Raw genomic sequence first — 23,887 nt, forward strand, 5'->3', positions numbered from 1 at the left:
AAAAGGGGTCAGAGCAAAGTGCATCTCTATTCCAAGGAGACCTGTGCAGTCACCTGTCATTTTAAGATTCAAGAAATTACTTGGAGCGTCTCCAGAGTATGTTCGTTTAGAAGGATTATGATGCATTGCTCTGTGAAATGGAAGAACAGTGTGCCCTTGGATTCATCTGTGTAGCCACAAAATATTCCTGTTTGTCCACTGGGATTCAGTCTTTTGGTGCAATCAAAGCAGTCTGCCTTCTTTATAAAATAATCTTGTATCATTTGTAAACTAAGTGGTGTAGGTTGTACACTGTTGGAGGAAACATTATTTTCAAAAAGTAAATAGTTTATCCAGAACATTATCAAGTAAGCTTAGATCAACTAAGAAATACACAGTAAGCTTTTTATCAATCATTTTCACATTTGGATATGTGGGATAACATCCTAGAACCCTTACCCAAGCAGAAAAATAACATTAATAAATTGTAACCTGTAAAACAAACAGAATAGCAATAAATAGTGCATTATGCTGTGTTGGTTCAATTTCAACCCTACTAACATTTGGTATTCTGAGTCCATTACTGTTGATGTTCAGTCTGCTGCTAAACTGGCATAAAACAATAAAACCTGCTCAATGTTTAAAGATCAGAAATGTCTTTGCGGTAATAACAGTACTTCAACCATTGATGCTCTAAGAATCTGAAAGGTTCTTTTGATGTAATACCCACAGAAGTGATTTTTTTTATATAAGGAAAGCAGAATAGCCCAATTGTGGACGTGTACTCCTTTGAGAGTCACAAAGGATGGTTCTTCACACTTTCCTGAGTCACAAGAGATAAACACAACAAGAGGTTGTGATGTACACATGTACCTATGCCTACCTGGATTCTGTGCACATTGTTTCAAATATGTGTTATAAAATTCAAGATTAAAATGAAACAGAATCTCAAATGTTCGATAATCTTTTTTAGAATCTCATAAATCAACATTTATGAATAATTTCTTTCCTTTCAAATCTTCATGCATACTCAGTGTTTTTTGAAGGATAAATGACAAACTGCTCACATCTCTACAGCCTCCACATATATACTGTAGCTGCCATATAGCTGAAAGTACGAAGCACAATATGAATAGTTTGTATTATAATAATAATCGTTATATTTGGTACAGTGCCTTTCACATCGGGAGGATGTCTCAAGGTCCTCATAACAATAAAGGCATTATATAACTGTAAATTTGTTATTTCTTTTCTCACCGGATATAATATAGAGTGACTGTGTATTTGTAGGAAAATGCAGCAATGTCTCGCAAACAGCCATTAAGTGAATGACCAATTTCATTTGGGACATTATTGGCCAGGGTACTTGGAATAACTCCCTTCTCTTTTCGAACAGTATCATGAGATTTTTAACGGCCACCTGAACAGCCAAACAGGACCTTGGTTTAACTTCTCATCCGAAGGAATAGCATCTCCAACAATGCAGCACATTTTAGCACTACAATGGAGGGTCATTGTCCAGATAATACCACTCTTACCAATTAGGGCTTTACTTCACAGCATTAAGGACTTGCTTACACCTTCAAATTTTATTGATGAGCCAGTGAGGCAGATCAGCCATAAGCAGTACCTTGGAGGGCTGTAAATTGATCAAATTTAATCAAATTTAGAATAGACATAGAAAAATAGAAACAGAAGTGGGCCATCCCTTAATACCCTAATCTAACAAATATCTATGCACCTCAGTCACAAGATGTGAATGGATCCATCATCCACAGCCTTTTGGGGAGAGAGTTCCAGATTTCTACTTCCCTGGAAACTATCAGAACAGCATCCTTTCTTTGTACTTTTTCCCTATTTTTCCAATTTGGTTTTAAGACATGGGTAGGCAATTTACAACATTTTGGAACAAATTGAGGTGATCGCATACACATATTACATGTCTCATAGAATAACATATTAATTAATTAATATATTTAATTTTGAGCCATTTGTGATGATGACTTCAGTGATTAAGACTGTGATTTTAATGTTGCTATTTTTTGTGCAAATGTATTTTCTTATGGCAAATATGAGAAAATATGAGAATAACTGTTAAATGTATTTTTTTCCCTCTATAGGTATTCAGGGTTAAAGCAGTGGAACTAGGGGAGAAGCTGCTGCCTGCATTTAACACACCTACTGGAATCCCTTGGGCTCTACTGAACATAAAAAGGTAGGCAGATCAGCGCTTTTAATTGACAAATATGCTGAAAGAGTTGCTGTGATCAGTAATGTGCAAGGAGGTGAGAAAAGTGCTTGATGCCAATTTGAGAGAACATTCTCTGAAACCTTAAATTTGTCTTTTGCACTTTCCCAAATTTTCTCCCATCTTAAAGACTCTGACTTTTGTTGGCTCCACGGGAACCAAGCACTTTCTGTACATCATCTTGAGCAACCATTCTTACAAGTATAAGCCTGCATAGCTTTACATAGACTATAGTACGGAAACAGGCAATTTGGGCCAACCAGTCAGTAACCATGTTTATACGCTACATGAATCTCTACCCACTCCTTACTCCTTCACATGCCCTTCTATTCCCTTCTCCCTCATGAATACCTAGCTTCCTTTTAAATGCATCTATACTCTCTGCTTCAACCACCACTACAAGTTCTACATTCTCTCTATCCTCTGTGTGAAAAGTCTCTTCTTAAATTCTCTTTTAAATCCCCTTGTCACTATCTTATACTTGAGTCCCCTTCTTACGGACTCCCCAACAAGGTGGAACAGCCTTTTTAAGCTAATCTCATCAAATGTTTTTAGAATTTTACAACAACAATTGCATTTATATAGCGCATTTCACGTTGGGAGAATGTCCCAAGGTGCTGGACATTCGAGAGTTTGCTCCCAAGCTGAGGGTTGGATTCAGGAGGCAAGGCGACCAAACTGGATGGGGGGAAATAAAGGTGACTGAAGGCGAGATCAAAGAGAAAGGTCTTGAGAAGGCCCTTGAAGAAAGCAAGGGGAGGGATGAGGTGAAGGACTCTGGGATGGAGTTTCAGAGACTGAGTGCAGTAAAGCTCAAAACCTGACCACCAATGGCGGGTGGCAAGGTGGGGGATGTAAAGCAGTCTGCCATGTGGAGGGAACGAACTGGTTGGTATGGTTTAGAAGATCACTGAGATAGGGGGTGGAAAGACCATGGAGGGATTTAAAAGTGAAGACAAGGATCTTGAACGCAATCCTCTTGGGGTTGGGGAGCAAGTGGAGCCAGAAGAGAATGGGGTAATAGTGCGTGAGAAGAGAGATCTGCTCCAGGGTGCCGGGACTAGTGGGCGATCAGTGGCTGCTGTTGGACAACTGATGGCATTGTGGGAATGAGGGAACACTTCTATTAGGTCTTCTTCTAAACGTTTCTTCTCCATCAGAGAAAGCTCAACCTATCCAGTCTTAGCTGATAGCTCTGGTACAGTCCTTGTTGTACTCTTTCCATTGTTGCTATATCCTTGTAATATGGTGACCAGATTGGACACAATTGTAGCATGACTAAGATTTTATACAAATTCAATATTATCTCTTCACTTTTATACTTATCCCTCTGGATATAAAGCCCGAGACTCCATTGACACTTTATGGCCTTGTATTGGTACTTTTAATCTGAATCTCCTTATATCTTGGCTTCTCTGCTCCTCTTAGGTTCCTACCATCTATCCTCTGGACAGCTTCTTGTTTTTTCTACCAAAGTAACTTATTTCACATTTTACTATTAAACTTAATTTGTCAGCTGTCTGCCCTTTCTTCTAGCCTGTTTGTCTTCCAGCATTTTTTTGCAATCCTATTCACTACTTACCACTCCCCAACCCCCCTCCCCGTTCATGATTTCAGTCACAAGTGTCTCACGTGGCAATGCTCTCATTGAATACCAAAGAGGCATCCAGTCTCTGGTGTTTTCAGATTTGCCGTTATGTCATTCAGCTAAAGTTGTAAAGAAACTGCACTGAGTGAAAGCAACATTCCACCCCATTCATAGCAACTTCAAGCTACTGGTCTTAAAACAGTGACTTGGGATGTATAAATACAATTGGAGACTACAATGGCAAGACCACGATTTTCAAAATCCATCGCTTGTTGGTGCAAGAGAGAGCGTTATGGAACCTCAGAGCTGTTGGGCATTGCCTTTGGCTTAGATCATCTAGGTTCTAAAATGTTTGTTATAAAACGTGTGGGTTACAAACATTACATGTGTACTGTATATAGGAAGGTGTTGAATGATCAGATAGCATTAGTGGATGTTTAGGTATTGCTTATTTTGTGGAATACGTTGGATCTAGATTATCTACCATAATTGAGGGAATAGTAGTCCCATTTCCAACCTACCCTTTCTTCCTAAAGTCCTGGAACGCATTGTTGCAACTGAACTTCGGTCACACCTCTCCCTCCTTGAGCCCCTGCAGTCTGGTTTTCACCCTTCCCAGATCACAGAGCCGCACTCGTCAAGGTCACAAGCAACATCCTCTCTATCTGTGACCAGAGCTCCTTCTGCCTCCTCGTCCTCCTGGTTCTCTCTACCGCGACGACACAATCGACCATGCCATCCTCCTCCACCGCCTCTGCTCCCTCATCCACCTTAGTGGGACTGCACTCGAATAGTTCGAGTCCTACTTAACCAACCGCCTCCACTTTGTCTCAGCAGATGATTTCCCCTCCCGTCCCTGCCCAGTCACCTGCAGGGTACCCCAAGTCTCTATCCTTGGCTCTCTACTTTTCATCATCTATATGCTCCCACTTGTCGAGATCATCCGCAGACACGGGTAAACTTCCACATGTCACACACACATCTACTTTGCCTCCTCCAACATCAACTCCAGATCTGCTTATGTTCTATCAGCTTGTCTGGCAGACATCAGGGCCTAGATGAGTGCAAACTTCCTGCAACTGAATGTGGACAAGCCGAAAGCCATACTTCTTGGCTCCTGTCAACATCTTTACTCCTGCGGATCTAAACTCCACTGGTTTGGTGAGTCTGGGCTCTCCCTCAGACTCGTACACCAAACTAGTGCGCAATCTAGGCATCCAGTTTGATCCCAAGCTGTCCTTCCACCCCCACATCCGGTCCCTGACCAAGACTGCCTTCCTCCACCTACACCAGATTGCATGCCTCTGATTGAACCTTACCCCAAATGCAGCCAAAACTCTTGTGCATGCGTTTGTCACCTCGCGCCTGGATTACTCAAACGCACTCCTCGCAGGTCTCCCCAGCTCCACTATTCAAAGATTCCAGCTCATTCAGAACTGCATATTCAGAATCGCCTGCATACTGACCCGGACCAAACTCCGTACTTGCATCTCACCAGGTCAGGCCAGGCTCCACTGGATCCCCATCACCAAACAGATCGACGTCAAGAACCTCACTCTTGTGTTCAAATCCATTCACTCCCTGGCACCTCCCTACCTCTACAACGTCTTCACTCCCGATCCAATACCCAATTGGTGCCTCCGCTCGATTGGCACCCGGCTCCTGGCTTGTCCCTCCCATCCTCTACTCCACCATTGGAGATTCTGCTTTCAGCCACTATGCCCCGAAACTGTGGAACACTCTCCCTGAATCCCTCCACCTTACCCCCTCTCTTCCCTTTTTTGAAGTCCCGCCTGAAAACCTTCCTTTTCGACCGTCCTCACGGTCACCTCTTCCCCACCCACCCACCCCAGCTCAGAGTCAGGCTCCACCACCGTTAAGCTCTCTGAGACACTACTCAGAGAGTAGTGGGTGCTATATAAAGTGCTAGTTGTTGTAATAGAACAGTGTTGCCCAATAGAAATCACTGACTAACCATAGGTGTAGCTGCATCAACATTGTTTTAGCCCATGCACTAATTTTAGAAGAAAATGCCTTAACATTCACTCACACAATACAGGTAAATATAATCCTCATGTATATTTGCTTAGCAAATATCTATATAACAAACATTTACCACCATTCAGTGTGAAACCTTGCATTCCTGTGGAGTCCTGTAGCTCAGTGGTTAGAGCACTCACTTTGCAAGCGAGAGACCTGAGTTCAATTCCAGGCAGGGCGAAACCTTGGGCAAGTTTCCTTACTCCACACAGAGCCTAATAATAATCCCTCCAAAACCAAAAACAATAATAAATTGGTTATTTTCAATCTACGACTGTTTGTGGGACATTGCTGTGCGCAATTGGCTGCCGCGTTCGCCCACAAATATACAGTCAATTCCCTTTACAGTGTGTTCTGTGAAGCGCTTTGGGACGTCCTCCCGACGTGAAAAGCGCTATATAAAATGCAAGGATTATTATTATTATTATCTGATTGGTACCAACTCCACCAGCCATGTTATCAGTGTCACTATGTTGTAGAATCCTTGATATTGATTGGGATTTTGTGGTCCAACCAACTACGCGTTATTATGGGGCTTTACTGTAGTTTGTACTAAGCGCTCTGAGGCACTACCCTGCGTGGAGTGCACTATATAAGTGCAAGTTGTTGTAAATTGCTGTAGATTGGATTTTTTTGAGGGGTAGAGGATGGGTGGTGGAGTAGGTTTAATGATGCCTGGAATCCAGGGAAGAACTATCATCATTTATCCTACATTTGAATTCTGTTTTTAGGTGGGACTGGACATGGGTCTTCTCTGTGTATGTGATGCTCTATCTTAGATAAATAGGTTTACCTCATCCCCACCAACATTCACATAATATATACCTCATAAATATAAATGTGTTTTCAAAGCATTTCCTTAAATGTCAAGTAAGTGGTGCCTTTTCGAGGCATACTTTAGTGATTCATGAACTACTATAGCATCTTTCTCTCAATACTCTGTGCTTTGCTTGTCCACACCCGAAGAATATGAAAATGTATGGAGTTGAATTTTTTTAAATATATTTGGAGCAACTGACAAGTAATAAGAGTATGAATCCACATCAAAGTTAACTTTGGTCATATTTTCCAAAGGCCTATTGTGACTTTTGTCTTATTGATGAGTGTATTTGTAATTAAAATTTGCTAATGAAAATCGTCTCTCCTTTGACCAGCTTGCTCGCAAGGACACTTGCATCTTCAATGGATCAAGCCAAGTGAGAGTGATTCTTATAAGGCTTTGAGAATCCATCAGCAGTTATTGCATACTGCAGCTGTTGGTGAACAGCAAGTAGATTATTATTCATTCATATCCAAAATGGTATTACTTTCACCCTGTTGCATCCTCCCTTGCCTCTAGGTCAAAAGGTTGTGGGTTTGAGACAACTACACGTGCACTATCTAGCAGGGCTACTAGATAGGGATCAGGAGTAGCGATCCTTCCTTTTTGATTGTTCTTACAGTCACCTCCCGCTCCCCCTGGCTCGGGTTCAGATTCCACCACTGTCCAGCGCTCTGAGACGCTACCCCGCGTGAAGGCTGTTTATATAAATGCAACTTGTTTGATTTTTGGGGTGCTTCCTTTCCTATCCCAGTGATACTGACATGAATTGTTGCCATCCCAGTTGAAATCAACTAAATAAATCGCACAAAAATAGTAATTATCCTTGTATTTCATATAGCCCCTTATCATATCATCAACAAGTCTCACACACCAAACTCATCCTATCCCTGAAACCCACCACCTGCTCCCTTGACCCCATCCCCACTCCACTCCTTATCTCCCAGCTCCACTTCCTTGCCCCACATATCACAGACATCGTCAACCTGTCCCTCTCCTCTGGCTCTGTTCCCATTCCCTTAAAAACTGCCACCATCACTCCCACCTTGAAACCCCCCCCCCCCTTGATGCGTCGCAGCTATCAAGCTACCGGCCCATCTCCAACCTCCCCTTCCTGTCCAAGATCCTGGAACGAGTTGTCGCCTCCCAGCTGCGCTCTTTCCTCTCCACCCATTCATTATTCGAACCCCTTCAGTCGGGTTTCCGTGCTGCCCATAGCACAGAAACTGCCCTGGTCAAGGTCACCAATGACATCCTGACCATCTGTGACCAGGGCTCCCTCTGCCTCCTCGTCCTCCTCGACCTATCGGCAGCATTCGATACGGTCGACCACACTATCCTCCTCCACCGCTTGTCCTCCCACCTCAACCTTCAAGGCCCTGTCCTTGAGTGGTTTAGGTCGTACCTCTCCCACTGTCTTCACTTTGTTTCCACGAATGGTTTTTCCTCCGGCCCCCACACTGTCTTGTGCGGTGTCCCTCAGGGCTCTGTCCTCGGTCCCCTCCTCTTCACCCTCTATATGCTCCCCCTTGGTGACATCATCCGCAGACATGGGGTTAACTTCCACATGTATGCGGATGACACCCAACTCTACCTTTCCTCCTCTACCCTCAACTCCACGACCACCGATGTCCTGACAGCTGCCTGTCCGACATCGAGTCCTGGACGAGAGACAACTTTCTTCAGCTCAACGTGCGCAAAACTGAGGCCCTCCTGATTGGCTCACGTCAGCGCCTCCGCACCTCAGGCGCTGACAGCATCAGCATCCAAGGCTGCACTCTCCACCTCTCAAAGCCAATCAGGAACCTCGGGTTCTGTTCGACCCTGAGCTGTCCTTTCTCCCTCATATCCGCGCCACAACTGGCACCGCCTTCCATCACCTCCGGAATATCGCCAGACTACGGCACTACCTCACCCCTCACGCTGCTGAAACTCTGGTCCACGCCTTTATCACCTCAAGGCTGGACTATGGGAACTCTCTCCTCGCCGGCCTTCCCGGCACCTCCCTCCACAAGCTGCAGGTCATTCAGAACTCTGCAGCTCGTGTACTGTCCCGCACCAGGCTTCGGACCACATCACTCCCACCCTCGCTCGCCTCCACTGGCTCCCCATCCCCCAGAGGATCGAATTCAAGATCCTCATCCTCACCTACAAGGCCATTCACGGCCTTGCTCCCTCCTACCTCTCCGACCTACTATCCCCCTACCTACCTGCCCGTACCCTCCGTTCCTCTGGCTCCGGTCTGCTCCACATCCCCCCCCCAACCGCCCTACCATCGGTGGCCGGGCCTTCAGCCTCTCAGCCCCGAGGCTCTGGAACTCTATCCCCCAGTGCCTTCGCCGCTTCCTCCCTTTCCTCCTTCAAGGCCGGTCTCAAGACCTTTCTCTTTGACCGTGCCTTCAGCTCCCCTCTCGACTCTCTACCCCCTCCTCGCTCCCTCCCTTCCCTCCTCTCACCCTGACCATTTACCCCCTGCTCGGGTCCTGACCCAACTGTACAGCGCCTTGGGACGTCCTCCTGACTTGAAAGGTGCTCTATAAATGGAATCTTCTTGTTGTTGTTGTTGTTAAAGTGTAGAGACTGTATTTGTGTCAGCACAAACATGAAAAGTTGGGAGAGTGCCAAAATCATTTTCAATGCATTCTGGATTTCTTGTGAAAGTATTGTACATCTCTAATCTCGCTCAATAGTCATCTCAGTAAAAACAATTGATCTGTGATAATTTTTCATCAGATTTGATGGGGTTTCTTCAGAGTATAGTGATTCTTGAAACCATCTGTGCATCCTTCTGTGAATAGAATTTGCCTGCTTGCTTGAACCGTATTGAGTCATCACAAAATAAATGTTTTACACATCATATTTAATGGTTTTACCCTTTACAGTTTTTTTTAAATGTAGTTCCATAGCTATCTTTTAATGCCTAGCACTAAATTGGAGCTTAGAAAATCTATATGTTTAGAGGGTTTAGGTTGACAATGACATTTGCAGCACGAGCTCAACAGTTGATTAATGGGGAAAGAACGTCTGGCAGAGCATTGTTCATTCAAAAGATTTCACCTTCTCCCCTCCCCCCGCTATTTTCTAAGAATAAATAGCCTAAGGAGAATCCATTTTATTTTAATGTCCTTTCTATGCCTGGAGATCTTTTCAGTTGGATCTCTTTCCCTGTCAGACTGCTTCAGGGATGTTACTGTTGAAGACATTCCTGTGCTTTGCCGAGTAGCTCCATTGGAAAGCTTCAACTTGTTTCAAAGAAGTCTCGGGCGTGCCAGAAACTCTAATCTAGATCCATATGTACATCTTCTCATTCATTATTGCCTGATGGAGCTTTTCGAATATATTACATATAATATATGTATAATATATAACACAGTGATGCTTACTTTTATGCTTCTGAAAACCCTAATTTGATTTCTATGAGAGAGGGGAAGTGGTGAAGAAAAAGGGTTTATCATCTCACTTCCCGCTGAGTGACATTCCTAGATAGTTAGCACAGGATTGCTATAAGAATAATAAGAATAATCCTTGTATTTGATACAGCTTCGTATGACGTCTTCGAGATGTCTAAAAGTGCTTCACAGAATATACTGTAAGATGAATTGATTATTTTGTGGGCGATTGTGTGTATTTTCTGTTCAATAAATGTGAATTACATAACAACTTAATAGATTCAACACTCTCTCCCCCATAAAGAATCAAAACTATTTTAGGTGTGCATTAAACATCTATTTAGACTCTATATTTGTCAACTGCAAAGGGCCAACTATGCTTTGCAGGTACAGTAGTGCCAAGCCTGAGCCTGAAATACAGTATTATACATACATGCCAGTGGTGTTTGCATAATCATTGTTATAATGGCCCATGGCTTGTATTGTGTTTTTAAATCATTTTGCAAACTTCAGCAAACACAAGTCTCAAAAATAATGGTATGAAATATGATGCCTTGAGGGTTTACAAGAGTGATACTAACGCATTGCAATCCAAGGGCAGAAGGTATTATTAGACATTTAGGTGCACCATAAGAAAACTCAAAAGCTCCAGCAAATTGAATCTGCAAATCCAGTTATTCTGGTTAAAAGCCATCATACTTTCTGAGCAAGTGAAAATCTGTAGAAATTATTTCTGTAGCAGTTTGAGCTCTTCAATTTCACTCTCATTCTCCATAAGCTAAAATATGTACCTGAAACAATTCTAGCAGCAGATGCAATCGAAAAAAGTGTTTTCTTCTTCATGTATCAATTACATTCTTGTGTAAATGTTTGGATGCAAAACTGGTGATGCTTGAGGCAGGTGGTTTTCTTATTTAAAATATTAGGGATGCATTGGAATAATTTTTGTGCTTGCAGGGTTCGATTTATTAGAATGGTAAAAAAATTGTTTCATAATATTTTGAGTTTTGCATCTCTATCAGGACTCATTGCAGCTGTCAACCCTTCTGTGGATAAATGTAGGAAGGTGATTTTTTAAAAACATTTAAGAACAGCCCAGGTTAAATGAACAAATGTTATGAATTATCTTTTCTTAAAAAAATGTAAATGCCATTTGTAATCCCTGACAGTGTGGAACACTGTTACAGATTGATAAATTAAAATCCATTTTTATTGGAGCATGAATTGTGTGTCATGTGACTGTAGAGTACTTTTATTCTCTTTTACCTTCACATTTTTTTTAAAATAGAGAGTGGCTGCCCCCCATTCAATCTTTCCTGCATGTTTCCACTTTGTTTTGACATCAACTGGAGTGACCATTGCAAAAGTGATCTGAGTTGCTAATCTGTGCGAAGGGCACTGTCTAAATGCAAATCGTTGTTGTGGTGGACCCTCATGTCCATGGCTGCGCATTACCTGGGAAATAGTATAAGCTGTAGTCAGGGGGATTCACAGCATGGTTCGATTAGCACTGTCAAAGCTCAGGATTGGCAAAGATGTGCTGCTTCATTTGCAATAGATTAATGCAGTCTACGGATCAACCAGCTGTTCACACACCGGCTGTCATATTAACCTACAAAACAAACAGTAAAATCCTGTGATGCGCTTTCAGACATCATCTCGTGTATCAAATACTGCACACAATACAAATTTATATTTATGTGGTACCTTTCACATCAGCGAGGATTCATATTTTTAAACATATAATGCTACAGTTAAAGAATGCAGGTTCATATGTGTGATTTTCCAACTAATAATGAGAAATAATTGTGAAACTTTTCAGTTCATTCCCAAATTCTCCATGTGGCTTTTCCAAATTCTCCATTTGGCTTTCTCAAATTTAAATGATTTTCCCTTGAAAACTCAAATAATAATAATAATAATATAATAATAATAATCCTTGCATTTGATATAGTGCTTTTCACGTCTTCTAGACGTCTCAAAGCGCTTCACAGAATATGCTGTAAAGTGAATTGACTGTATATCACAACTCATGACAAATGACAATTCACACATTCTCTTTCCTTTTCATTGTAAAAATAAAGAAAGCTGAATAGCTGAATAGGTGTGCATAGACCTTATAAATAGAGCAATTGGATTGTTCATTGTTCGTTGGCAAGTCAAATGTCCTTGGTAGAAAATAAGTGCAGGCTGCCAAAGCTAGTGTATGGAAATAAACATACACTCACCACCAAGGTCATGAAATCTACGAGCACGCAGTAAATAACCTCCAATATCTAAATGTGAAATTGGTTACGAGAATTGTAATCCCTGGAAGTATAAAATATTGATTGCATGTTACACCGCACTGATAAATTATTGATTTATTGTATACTTTGTGAAAATGTCAGTTTTTATTAATGTATGAGTTCGGTGCATGTGAGCCTGTGATCACGAGTTATCAGAGTAATTTGATCCTGTTTGTAGGATCCTTATATTGATATGTACATTGTTCTTAGAGATTGGGGCCCAATAATACATTACACAGTGAATTTGCATCCTCAGCCAAGTTTGTCTGTGGCTCCCACTGTCCATTCAGGACACTCTTGCTGGCCGGAGAGCAGTTCCCACTTGAATAGTCTCTCCAAAAACAATTATGAAATGAGTTAACTTCCTCTACCAGTTTTTACCATCCACTCCATAAGTCCATGAACTAAATGGGCTTTACTATCAGTCTATAAATTGCTAATGGTAATTTGAGTGGTTACTGTTAGAGTTTCGCCCATAAAATACACAATATTTCACTTTATTTTACCCCACTTTACAGTATATCCTGTCTCTAGCTGTAGAGTGGTACCAAGTGAAGCATGGAACCTGGTGTCTATTCTGACCCTCTGAGAAGGAGCAATTTGTGGTATAAAAATGACCAAAGTGTGGGAAGAGGTAATAAAAGTATTTAATCCTGAGAGGAAACAAAAACCATAAAGGACATTCAACAGATGTTTATCACTTATAATGAAGTTGTATATGTGATGATTTTTTTGGTCAGCTTTTTTTTGACATGTGCGGAAACCCATTTCCATGATTGAGATTCCCAACCAGATTGAGAGTACCGTGTATCCCACCTACAAATGGAAATTTCCATGTTTAGAATGGAATGCACATTCTCTCCCCAGAGGAATGCGTCCTGATTACCTAATTCTGGAGAGTATTAGGGGCAAGTTGGCAAGAACAAAGGCTTAGTGACCCCAGAGTGTGGTTGGGGTATTGCTGGAGTCTAACCAGCTGTAAAGATCTGCAACCTTTCCCAGATATTCTCTATATATTAAATAAAAATTATAAAAATGAGTGCTGAACATTCTCTTGTTTACTGTACAATACACTTTTTGTATAAAATGCCGTGGCTGTTTTTGTTGAGCTATGACCATGCTTGAAACCCTCAGTTTTGGATTCCATCAGTGCACCATGGCAATTTATCTGCTACAAATGGGAAACTTTCTTTTCATGTAGTAAAGTATTCAAAGGTAATGGTATGTGAGCTCTTGTAGCTGTACTTTGCTAGCAGTGGTTTACTCTCACTGAAACTGCTTGAAATGTATTGCAAGCTACTTCAAAGATTTCCTGGTATCCTCCTCACTACAAAATAATTCATATCCGTCACCATCTGCAGGGAAAACTCTGAAGCTGTGTGCACTCCATTTTATGTGATTTTAAAAAGATGTTTAGATTGATGAACTTTCGTGTTCAAATCTCACAGGTACTTTTGGTTTTCCTGTACTGTATAAGAACACAGTGCTGGGTTTTTATTTGACACGGTGCTAACTGAAAAAATGGGCTGTGATTTGTTGCCCTTGTGGTGTTGAAACATTCTAGGGTTGCAGAGGTGTACTCACTCTCTCAAATTGCAATTGCTGGAATAGGGGTTCGTGCTGCCTTTGGTGCTTTATTTTGGAGAGCACATAAACCACCAGCCCCCTCCACTCTCCCTCACGCACACACACCCTGTCTTTTCGTTAGTGTCTCACTAAGTGTTGTAAAATGCTAAATTTACTATTAATTAGATGATCTCTGCTTCAGTTGCATCAGATTTTTAAGAACACGAGAGAGTATGAATCGAAACATGTCCTTCTACCCCCACATTGCCTTAGTGTATACAGCCAATATAATCACCTCAGAAAATGTCGACCGAAGCCCTAAAATAATCAAGTAAAACTGCTCACATACTGACCAGAACCAAACTCCATGCCCACATCTGAAATCCATTCATTCCCTGGCACCTCCCTACCTCTCCTCACTCCCCAATCCACCATCCAGCGCCTCTGCTCAACTGACACCAGCCGCCTGCTCGTCCCTCGCACCCTCCTCCCCACCATTGGAAGTAGTGCTTTCAGCCACAATGCCCCAAAACTCTGGAACAATCTCCCTCAATCCCAACGCCTTGCCCCCTCTCTCCTCCCTTTCCTGTTCGACCGTGTTTACAATCACCCCCCCCCGGCTCGGAGTCAGGCTCTACCACTGTCAAGCGCTCTGAGACGATACCCTGCGTGGAGGGCACTATACAAGTGCAAGTTGTTGTTGTCATTGTATCTAAACTTGAGCCTACATTATTCAGCTTGTTGCTTTCCAGTGCCGGTTTTTTCACACTCCCTTGAGTTATTGTTTTCTTTGCCGTCTGTGTTACTCCATATACATTTTATTTCTGATCTGATCCAGAGGTTCATCCAGATTTTTGTTAAAGGGAATTGTCAATCAATTGCAATTTTACTTCTCACATCTCCATTCTGGAGCTGCTCATGGCTGAATGGAGCCACTTATCACACAGAAGACCTGAGTGAGTACATTCAGCAGCGAAAACCGTGACATTTTGTCCGGATTAACCCGATTATCATACAGATTAACTGGCATATTTAAAACGGGTAAGAATACAGATGAATCAGGCTGGGGATTTTGTCCAATTTACCCGGTGTCTAATGTTAATCGGCATCCGGCTAAAGCGGTTTCCACTGTACTATCGTGGGATATTTAACTGTCCTAGTAAAAAGAGACCTTGGTTTAGCGTTTCTTCTGAATTATGGCACCTCCACCATGCAGTGCTCTCCTGGAGTGTTAGTCTGCTTTCTCAATTCAAGTTCCAGCATGAGACTTGAAGCTACAATCGTCTGACACACAGCCTCATATAGGTCTGTCCAGTAGGTTTTATGTGTACTTCTGAAGACGTACTAACCAAGTCCAATGTTTTTAGTAATACAAATTTGTCCATCTGTTCAGTAACAACTGATTAACCTATGCCAAAGATAATTATGTATCTCAATTAAAAACATCTTAAAGGATCAATTGTACAAGGATTTATATAGATTGTCTTTTTCAGCAATAAATCAAACATTTAGATTGATTGATAGATGCAATTAAGGTAATAGTATAAGCAGAGGAGGATGTGGAAATTACAGAAGAGAGTAAAACAACAATATTAAGGTAATATTTCAAAGGGCAGGAACACATGCTTTTCAGTCACTTTTTTTGCATCCTCCTTCCTCTCTCCAGCCCTCAAGTTCCACACATTGTTTCTCTGGTTGGGTGTACAAGTGCTTCTCTGCTGCTCCCTATCTTGTCGCTGAAGTGACACAAGTGATTCACAATGTGCAGCACTGCTGCATTATAAATATGAATTGCCACTATTGCATTCAGGACATGCTCACCACAGCATCCATAGCTGGTATTTCATGACATGGGTCCCACTGCTTCAGTGTTGCTTGCTGCAATGCGTTTTGGCTGCTGATGTTTCCATTGTTCACTCCTGTGCATGTACAGACCAGCAGGGAAAAGTACATGGCTAGCAACTAGCCGTGAATAGTTTCTTGAATGGAACTTTTGATTGCATGAGTGCAGTTATTGCTGTTGCTTGATCCGAGGATTTAATTGTGCAGGGAATAAAGTGTCATAATCCATAGAACTGACCCCATCAGGAGCCTCTGCAGAAAAAATATAAAATTAATTAACTTTCTCTATCAGTTTTTACCATCCGCCCCATATGTCTGAACTAAATGGACACTGATGCCACGAGTTCATTTCAGAATTCAAATTGTTCATTCCTACGCATTAAGTATTGGTGGGTGGACAATTTCAACAAACTGCACATCACTAAAGAAATAGCATGGTCACAGTAAAACATAAATTCAAAGCATCTTGGCAGGTTTCAAATGCTACAACAAACATGTGGTTTAATTCATGCTGTTTATATTGGAGATATTGTAGAGCCATCTGAAGTGGATCAAGGTTGAAAAATCCCAAACCCCATCTCGCCTAGGGCAGTGGCTTTGGTTGTCTCGAAAACAAAGAAACTTGCCAACTTGCAAGTTACATCAGCCTCTCCTTTGCCGTTTTTGCACCTGAGTATCTCTCCAGCGTGTCACTGATGAGTTGCTCTTCTGTTGCACTTTATTTCAAAGCTGCTTTTCATTAGGATCAGGTGAAGTAATAAGGTGTGGTCAGTCGGTGATTTTCAAAATAATTTTATTTGAGCATGGTAAATATCACAGTAATAAAACTGTTACCGGTCTTTGAGAAGCTTTGCAGGTTTAGCATTGGGTTTTCATTTCAGAAGCATTGTGTGCAGCCAACATTCCCTAGACCTGCAAGAAGTACGGGGATTTGATGTTTTAGCTCTCAATCATTTAGCACACGCATTTGCACCTGTAAAGTTATGAAAATAACATCATCCATCACCAAACGTGAATCATAATAGTTTGCAACATCAATTAATGTCAGAGGGCAATCTGGGTTGCTTTATTCCACTGTCCCGCATACAGTATTCATAGTGTGTGGAATCAATTCAATTCTTTAAGATACTTTGTGTACTTTGATATAATATCAGTTGCACCTTGAGATCTTCAAATCACATTTCATTCACACAAAGTAGTTTTTAAACAACATTTCAATTTTTATTTTTGCTTTGACTTTTAGTAATCTAGAATTTGCTAAAACATACAGTACCTGAACCCAGCACAGCATAAAGGATGCTGTTTAATCTTGACATGTCAAGAAATGCACAGAAATTTATTTCATTTTTATTGCCACAGTTTTTAAAGAGGCAAATGACTGATAGTGTTTAATGGACCTGAATGTTAAAAGTGTAATCTTGAGATTTGCAGTGTGCTCAATGTACCCTGCAAATTGGAACTCCAATTAATCTGCCTTCTAAAGATAATCACTTCTAAAATGAATCATGCAATGGTAACACTATCATCAGCAGAAACCATTACTGGGTGACAAACAAAAAAAAGTTATTGCGCATAATTTTACTACATTTTCCTTGCTTTTTAAAAAAATCTTAAATATTAATGTGCTATTTCCCTAATTTATTCCCATTTTCATGTCCAGTCACATTGCAGTAGAGTTTACTGGTGCGGATGCTTAGCATTTAAGGATTTTAAAACTTACTGCTTTTCCAATATAACTCAAGTAATGAATAGACAAAGGACTTTTAAAGTAACTTTTTTCAACAAAATAAAAAAGGCAGTGGGAGGAGCGAGTTGAAGTCTTAGATTTTAGTGTCAAATTATTTTTTAAAAATCTGGGGGGAAATTTTTGACTCAAAATTTGGAAAAAGTTTGGTTGTAACAAATACAAATCTGGACTTATCTTAGAATATGGAAAATCAACAAGAAAATATCCAGGGTTTTATTTTACAGCAAAACTGTCAAATCATTCTCAGATTGCTTGGATTTCAACCAAATTACTTTTTAGGAATGGAATCCTAGACACGAGTGACAATGCAGAAGCCGCAGGTATAGCTTTGTTATAAACATGGGTTTGCTGATAATCCTCGTGCCATGGAGATCCACAACTGACTTTGCTTGCCTTAAAAAGTGGCACATGGACAGTGAACATAAAGTGGCATCAGCAAAAATACAATGCCGGCTAGCTTTTTGTATACGTACTCAGTGAGGTCACCCAGCAAGTGAATAAGAATATCATGGTACAGAAACACTTATAGGCAGTCATGTCCCATAGTAAGGCTGGTTGAGGTTTTATGGAGTCCCATGAGCTTTCTTACCCATCCTAAAAAGCTTCTTGAAAAAGTTGTCTTCCTGACTATGCCTTTGCTCAACATCTCAAATCTCCATCCTTTCCTCCTTGCTCAGTGTCCCCCATCAAATAATCTTTGTGCAGCACTTTGAGAAGTTCAAGCTACATCAAAGGCGTTATATAAGAACTAGTTGTTTAGAAGATTATGCCAGGATTTGTTCTCGTAACTCGATTTGATTTGCAGTGTCCAGTACTGTGTTTAATTTAGACCTTTATTAAATTCTGCTTTTGCTCTTGCTTTCTTTTTTTTACTTTATTGTAATCCTGTGTATTCAAATTAATGCAAGGTATTATTTAATTTGCTTGTTCTTAAATGAAATGAGACTAGAAACACTGGTGCCAGCCATCCTAGCGCCAGTCATCATTTTGCTCAATGCTCGTAACTCAGAAATGTCATAGGTTTAAATATGAGACGCAGTCAATAGAAGTAATAGGTACGATCAATTTGTGTAGAATTTGAATTCACTACACTTCCATGAAATGAATCAGTACTCTGTGGCTTACTCTCTGTCTGGAGCAGTGGTGGTCAAATGGGAATAGTTTTCAGCATTTTAGACAGCAATTTTCAGTTGAGCATTCAGTCCTCATTGAGTAAACATGATTGGTTGTTTCAGTCATGTTAGTGTTTCCCATTCTTTCAAACCTGAAGTTCAGTTTATTTAACAAACTGTTTAAAGATGACTTGTAGAAACTAGGGCCTTTGTTAAATATGTGCCCATTGCTAAAATGAATTCATTGCTATGGAGTTCACTAATGATTCTTTTTTTAATAGAGGCTTATTAATGCTTGTCTAGGTTACCATTAGGCAAGCTGTTAAGGCTTGTGGGGGCATGCAAAGGAGGTTTACAGGAATCATTACAAGGATGAAGGGCTGCAGTGTGAGGAGAGATTGTAGAAGCTGGGCCTGTTTTCATTGGAGCAGAGAACGTTGAGGCTTGAGGCAAAATCATTAGGATTTTTTTAAGGAAAACAGAGAGAAGTTATTTCCATTGATAACGGACATAGTTATAAAACAGTAAGAAGAAGAGGAAAAGGAGAACTTAGGAGAAATCTATTCACCCAGACAGTTGATGGGATGTGGAACATCCAGCCGAGTAAAGTGATGGAGCCATGGACCGTTGTAGCTTTCAAGAGGGGAGTAAATACTCATATAAAAGAGAGAGGCTTGAAGGGGTATGGGTGTAAGGTGGAGCAGTGAGATTCAAGCGATATGCTTACTCTATAATAATAATAATAATAATAATCCCTCCAAAACTAAAAACAATAATTAAATTGGTCATTTTCAATCTACGACTGTTTGTGGGACATTGCTGTGCGCAATTGGCTGCCGCGTTCGCCCACAAATATACAGTCAATTCACTTTACAGTGTGTTCTGTGAAGCGCTTTGGGACATCCTCCCGACGTGAAAAGCGCTATATCAAATGCAAGGATTATTATTATTATTATTATTATTACTCTGTGAGCAGGTGCAGCCTTAATGGGCCACGTGGCACCTTTCTGCACTGTTGATTTCCATGTTAAGCACATCAGACAGCATATAAGTATCCTGGATTTCACACTTGCAAATAGCTCAGCATTTTGTACACTTAGTTGACCTGTGAGTACCTTGGGTCATTAATTCTGTGAACACATTGGCAATAAAAATACACCTTTTCTGTTCGTACTTTAGTTAGATAATAAAACCTACTTACAGTGAATGCACTGAGATTCTACGCTTTTCGGAGACAATTATTGAGCAGTCGCAATCAATTTGTGCCACTGCATTTTTACAGAAAAAAATGTCCTCCTTAAGATGTTCTCAGCATAAAGTACAATCAGAAAGTGGCTTACATTTTTTGAACACAGTGACAAAATGTATTGACCATGCAAGATTCTGACCATGTGTGCTAGAATTTTAAAGCTCATTAAATTGTTATATTATTTAGAATAGACCTGGTGGGAGCTTGATACTGCCCCATAACTGCTTCTGTTGTGGAAGAGAAAATTACACCTGCAATTGATTTTGAATTTATTCCTTCTGCTCAGACCCTCCTCTTCGATCAAGCCATCAATCACCCCCCCTCCCCTCCCTTCTCCCTCCCTGACCCCAGCTTGGGTCTGAAATGCTGTCCAGGTTCTTGGGAAGTCCTCTCAACGTGAAAGGCGCTATACAAATGTAATCTTGTTGTTGAATGGTGGAAAAATCATAAAAATTCTGAAAAGGCAACAGTGTGTTCAAACATCTTGCTTATTGTGGGCTATCATTGCATGATTCTGCTTGGATTCTGGTTATGCAGGCCTATCGTTGTTAAAAAAAGAATAACTTCTGTGTGAGAGTCGGTGTATAAACCACTATTACCCACTGTACGTCAAAGAGTGTAACAGCTTCACTAAGGAAACTCCATCTGGAAAAGATATTGTAGAAGAAAACCTACACTAACCTCACTTAGGTATGTATTTACTTTCTTAAACCATCTCCTGACATGAAAGATGCTATTTAAATGAACACTGTACAGTTAAAGGCATCACCACTGTAAATCAGCAGACGTCAAGGCTGAGACTGATAGATTTTTAAAAAATAGGGGGATTAGGGGATATGGGGATAGGGCAGGTAATTAAAGTTAGGTCAGAAGATCAGCCATGATCTTATTGAATGGCGGGGCAGGCCCGAGGGGCCGAATGGCCTACTCCTGCTCCTAATTCATATGTTCTTATGTTCTTATGTTCCACTTCAGATCACACTATCCAATGCCAACTACTGGAAGGGATGTGTGTGAGTGTATATTATATGGATAGGGTTGAACTCAACTGTAGTGTCACCCACAGTCAAATAACTTCCAAAACTCGCTGTCGAGAATCACTGATGACAAAATAGCTGAGCCATTAAAAATTATAAAATGAGAGGAGTGCCGAGCTCTGGTTGAGTGCTTGCTGCGCTGAATGTTTTGAAGAGATTGATTTAGAAGTAGTAGCAGCACTGGAGCTAGCTGATTGTTTGTCCCTAGCAGTCACTTCACAGCATGTTGTTTTTCACTCGAATTGCAGTTCAGAAGCAAAGGAGTTCAAAGGCATCATTCAAGATACGTTTCTGACAAATCCTATGGTACTTCAAGGGGTTTTCTATATTTCTCCTTTTAGCAATATTTGGAAAAGGAACAATTGAAATTCATGTTATGTTATCAATTGATGAATTACTGAACAATACGCAGTTACCACCAGTATGCTTATCAAACAAAATCATTAAGACATGCACTTAATCCTTTTTATAGAAACTTTAGTCACTAAAGATATTCCAGTAGACCTTTGGATTTCAGTCACATTCTCTATTGTCTACTTAATGGAACAATACTAATTGATGTTTCTTAATTAAAAGTGGCAAATTGTAATTGAAAGACCATGGAGTTTGAGAAAAAGGGTTCATCAGAAAAACAGCAGTGTAAATGTAAGAGTGCTTCTGGGTGTAAAATCTAAAGGAACCTCTTGCTGACCTGCAAGAACTCCACTGCAACTCAGGTACTCACCAGAGAAGATTTCTTACGGAAATATATGAAGCTTCCGATAGGAAGCGCACTTTGTTCCAAAGCTCTTTTTCTCACGTAATATGTCGTTTGTGTTGCCTGTGCATAAATTAATTCTGCCTGCACTTTAAGATGTAAGGGCAATCCTATAATTGGCCTGTTGCTTGTGAGTGTTTTCTTTTAACCCACTATTTCCATTTTTCAAGTACAGTGAGTTATAGAACACATGGTTCATGTAATAAGCGAGGACTGTAAAACTATTCTTGTGTAGTTCAGTGTGTTTTTGTGCTGGTTCACCACTTTTGTATTTGTTGTTAAAGTATTGAATGCTGATTCCAAGTAAACTTATCAGCACAGAATAGTTTCAGTAATTCCTCTATTTTAACATTACAAGTAGCTGCCCTAGTTTCATGACAATATCATTATATATTAATTAAGCTCCCACACACTGTTGAGCTTATTAACCTCTCTTAGTTGGTTTCCATGGTACACATTACCAGCATGAATTTTTAAAATATATTTTCCTTTATGCACATTACAGATATAGTGACAGCACAGATTATATATGTTTTCTATAATCTTCATTTTTAAATCTAAATTCATGGTCATAAAATTATGAGATTTGGCTTCAAACGTTTTTTAAAATGTAAATTAAAACATGAGAAATGTGAAATAGTTGAATGCATTTAAATGGTAAGCACAATTAATTATTGGTACTTATTCCCTGTACTGTGTGGAATTTGATCTTGATTGTTTTAAAACAAAAAGAATAATGGAATTACAATAAGTGTCAGGAAATAAAAAAAGTACCAGAAGAATAATTTCTAAATGGAGTGTAAAAATATTAACAAAGAAATCTGTGAAGGTACTACACCAGGTCAGATTAAACACCCACACAGTAAGAAAAGAGAATAAAGCGGGTGTCACCAGCAGGGATAAATTTAGGTCTCCCATAAAAGGATGCAGCATTTAAAGGGTTGTCAAATCAGAGATGTTTCATTCCACACTCATGAAATTCTAGATCATTCTGCCTGCACTTTAAGATGTAAGGGCAATCCTATAATTGGCCACTTCCTTAAAGAGGAAATAAAGACCCAGAAGGAATACATTTTGTTCAAATCACTTTAATAAAAATGGAGTAAAAATATTATGAAGAAATTATGAAATGTGCCAGTACTTAACTTGCAAGCCAGAGAGAGAGTGAGCGTGATCAGAGGATCCTTGTTGCACATGGGAGGAACCACGAGCGTTGATCCATTCTGATGGATATTACAAAGTTTGGATGCAGTTCATCCATCTAAATGAAAACAATACAAAAAGTAATTAACTAATTTCAGAAGACAAGCAATGACTTGCCACAAGAAACAGGACTAATTTCATTTTTAATTAGTCTTCTTTGCACTGAAGGACGTAGGAGTGACTGGATATTAGGTAATATACATCATCATGTGTATGTCTGTGTTTGTTAAATCAGATCAGGGCAGATCTATTCAATNAAAAATGATGCAGTTTTCAAATGAGAATGTAAATGATTGCGCGCATTACACAATAAAGGTCTTAAAGAATGGTAGGCTGCTAACTCCCATACAAGAACAATAATTTCCAAGATCTCCCCCCACCACCACACATACACACACAAAATAGCAAGTCCTTTTTTAATGCCAAGATTATTTAAACTAGGGGGAAGACAGATGGTGTTGAGGAACCAAAGAGAACCCTTGTTTCCACAAATAGAGGGTAATAAATAATGATCCTTTCATTTGGTATAGCACTTGCACATTGGGAGTATGTCTCAAAGTGCTTCACAGGATGCACTGTAAAATGGAGTCAATGTGCGGTTTCTGGGCGAATGCGCAGACAAGTTGTGCACAGAAATGTCCCACAAACAGCCGTTAAGTGAATGACCAATTTTACTGGGAGATCGTTACTCAGGCCACTGGAAGAAACTCCCTTTTTTTTTAAAATAGTGCTGTGAGATCTTTAACGTCCACCTGAACAAGAAGGAAAGGCCTCAGTTTAAAGTCTCATCTGAAGTTCTACCAATTGAGCCAGGTTAATGAACAGGGCAACCTAAAACCCTGTTTTAATGTCCACCCTTTTCATTTAGGGTTTGTTTATCAATCTGGTGTCCTGTGGATCTGTACTAACCAGAAGTGAGAGACATCCACTTCCTGCACTGAGTAGCTGGTTAGAACATGGGTCAACAGGTTACCGCTGATGTCACTTCTTCCAGCATTAAATTAACATTTAGTTTGTTTCTT

The 23,887-nt window shown here is 40.4% G+C and overlaps 1 protein-coding gene across 1 annotated transcript in view; it reads left to right on the plus strand.

Annotated features, from left to right (window-relative positions):
* The window catches only part of man1a1 (mannosidase, alpha, class 1A, member 1), a 217,086-nt gene that overhangs the window by 158,913 nt on the left and 34,286 nt on the right, over positions 1–23,887 (plus strand). Inside the window, exon 5 of the mRNA XM_007899660.2 lies at positions 2,100–2,194. Within this exon, the coding sequence (XP_007897851.1) occupies positions 2,100–2,194 (95 nt within the window). The remainder of the gene's footprint in view (positions 1–2,099; positions 2,195–23,887) is intronic.

The sequence above is a fragment of the Callorhinchus milii genome, unplaced genomic scaffold (assembly GCF_018977255.1).
Source record: "Callorhinchus milii isolate IMCB2004 unplaced genomic scaffold, IMCB_Cmil_1.0 Scaffold3, whole genome shotgun sequence".
NCBI lineage: Eukaryota > Metazoa > Chordata > Chondrichthyes > Chimaeriformes > Callorhinchidae > Callorhinchus > Callorhinchus milii.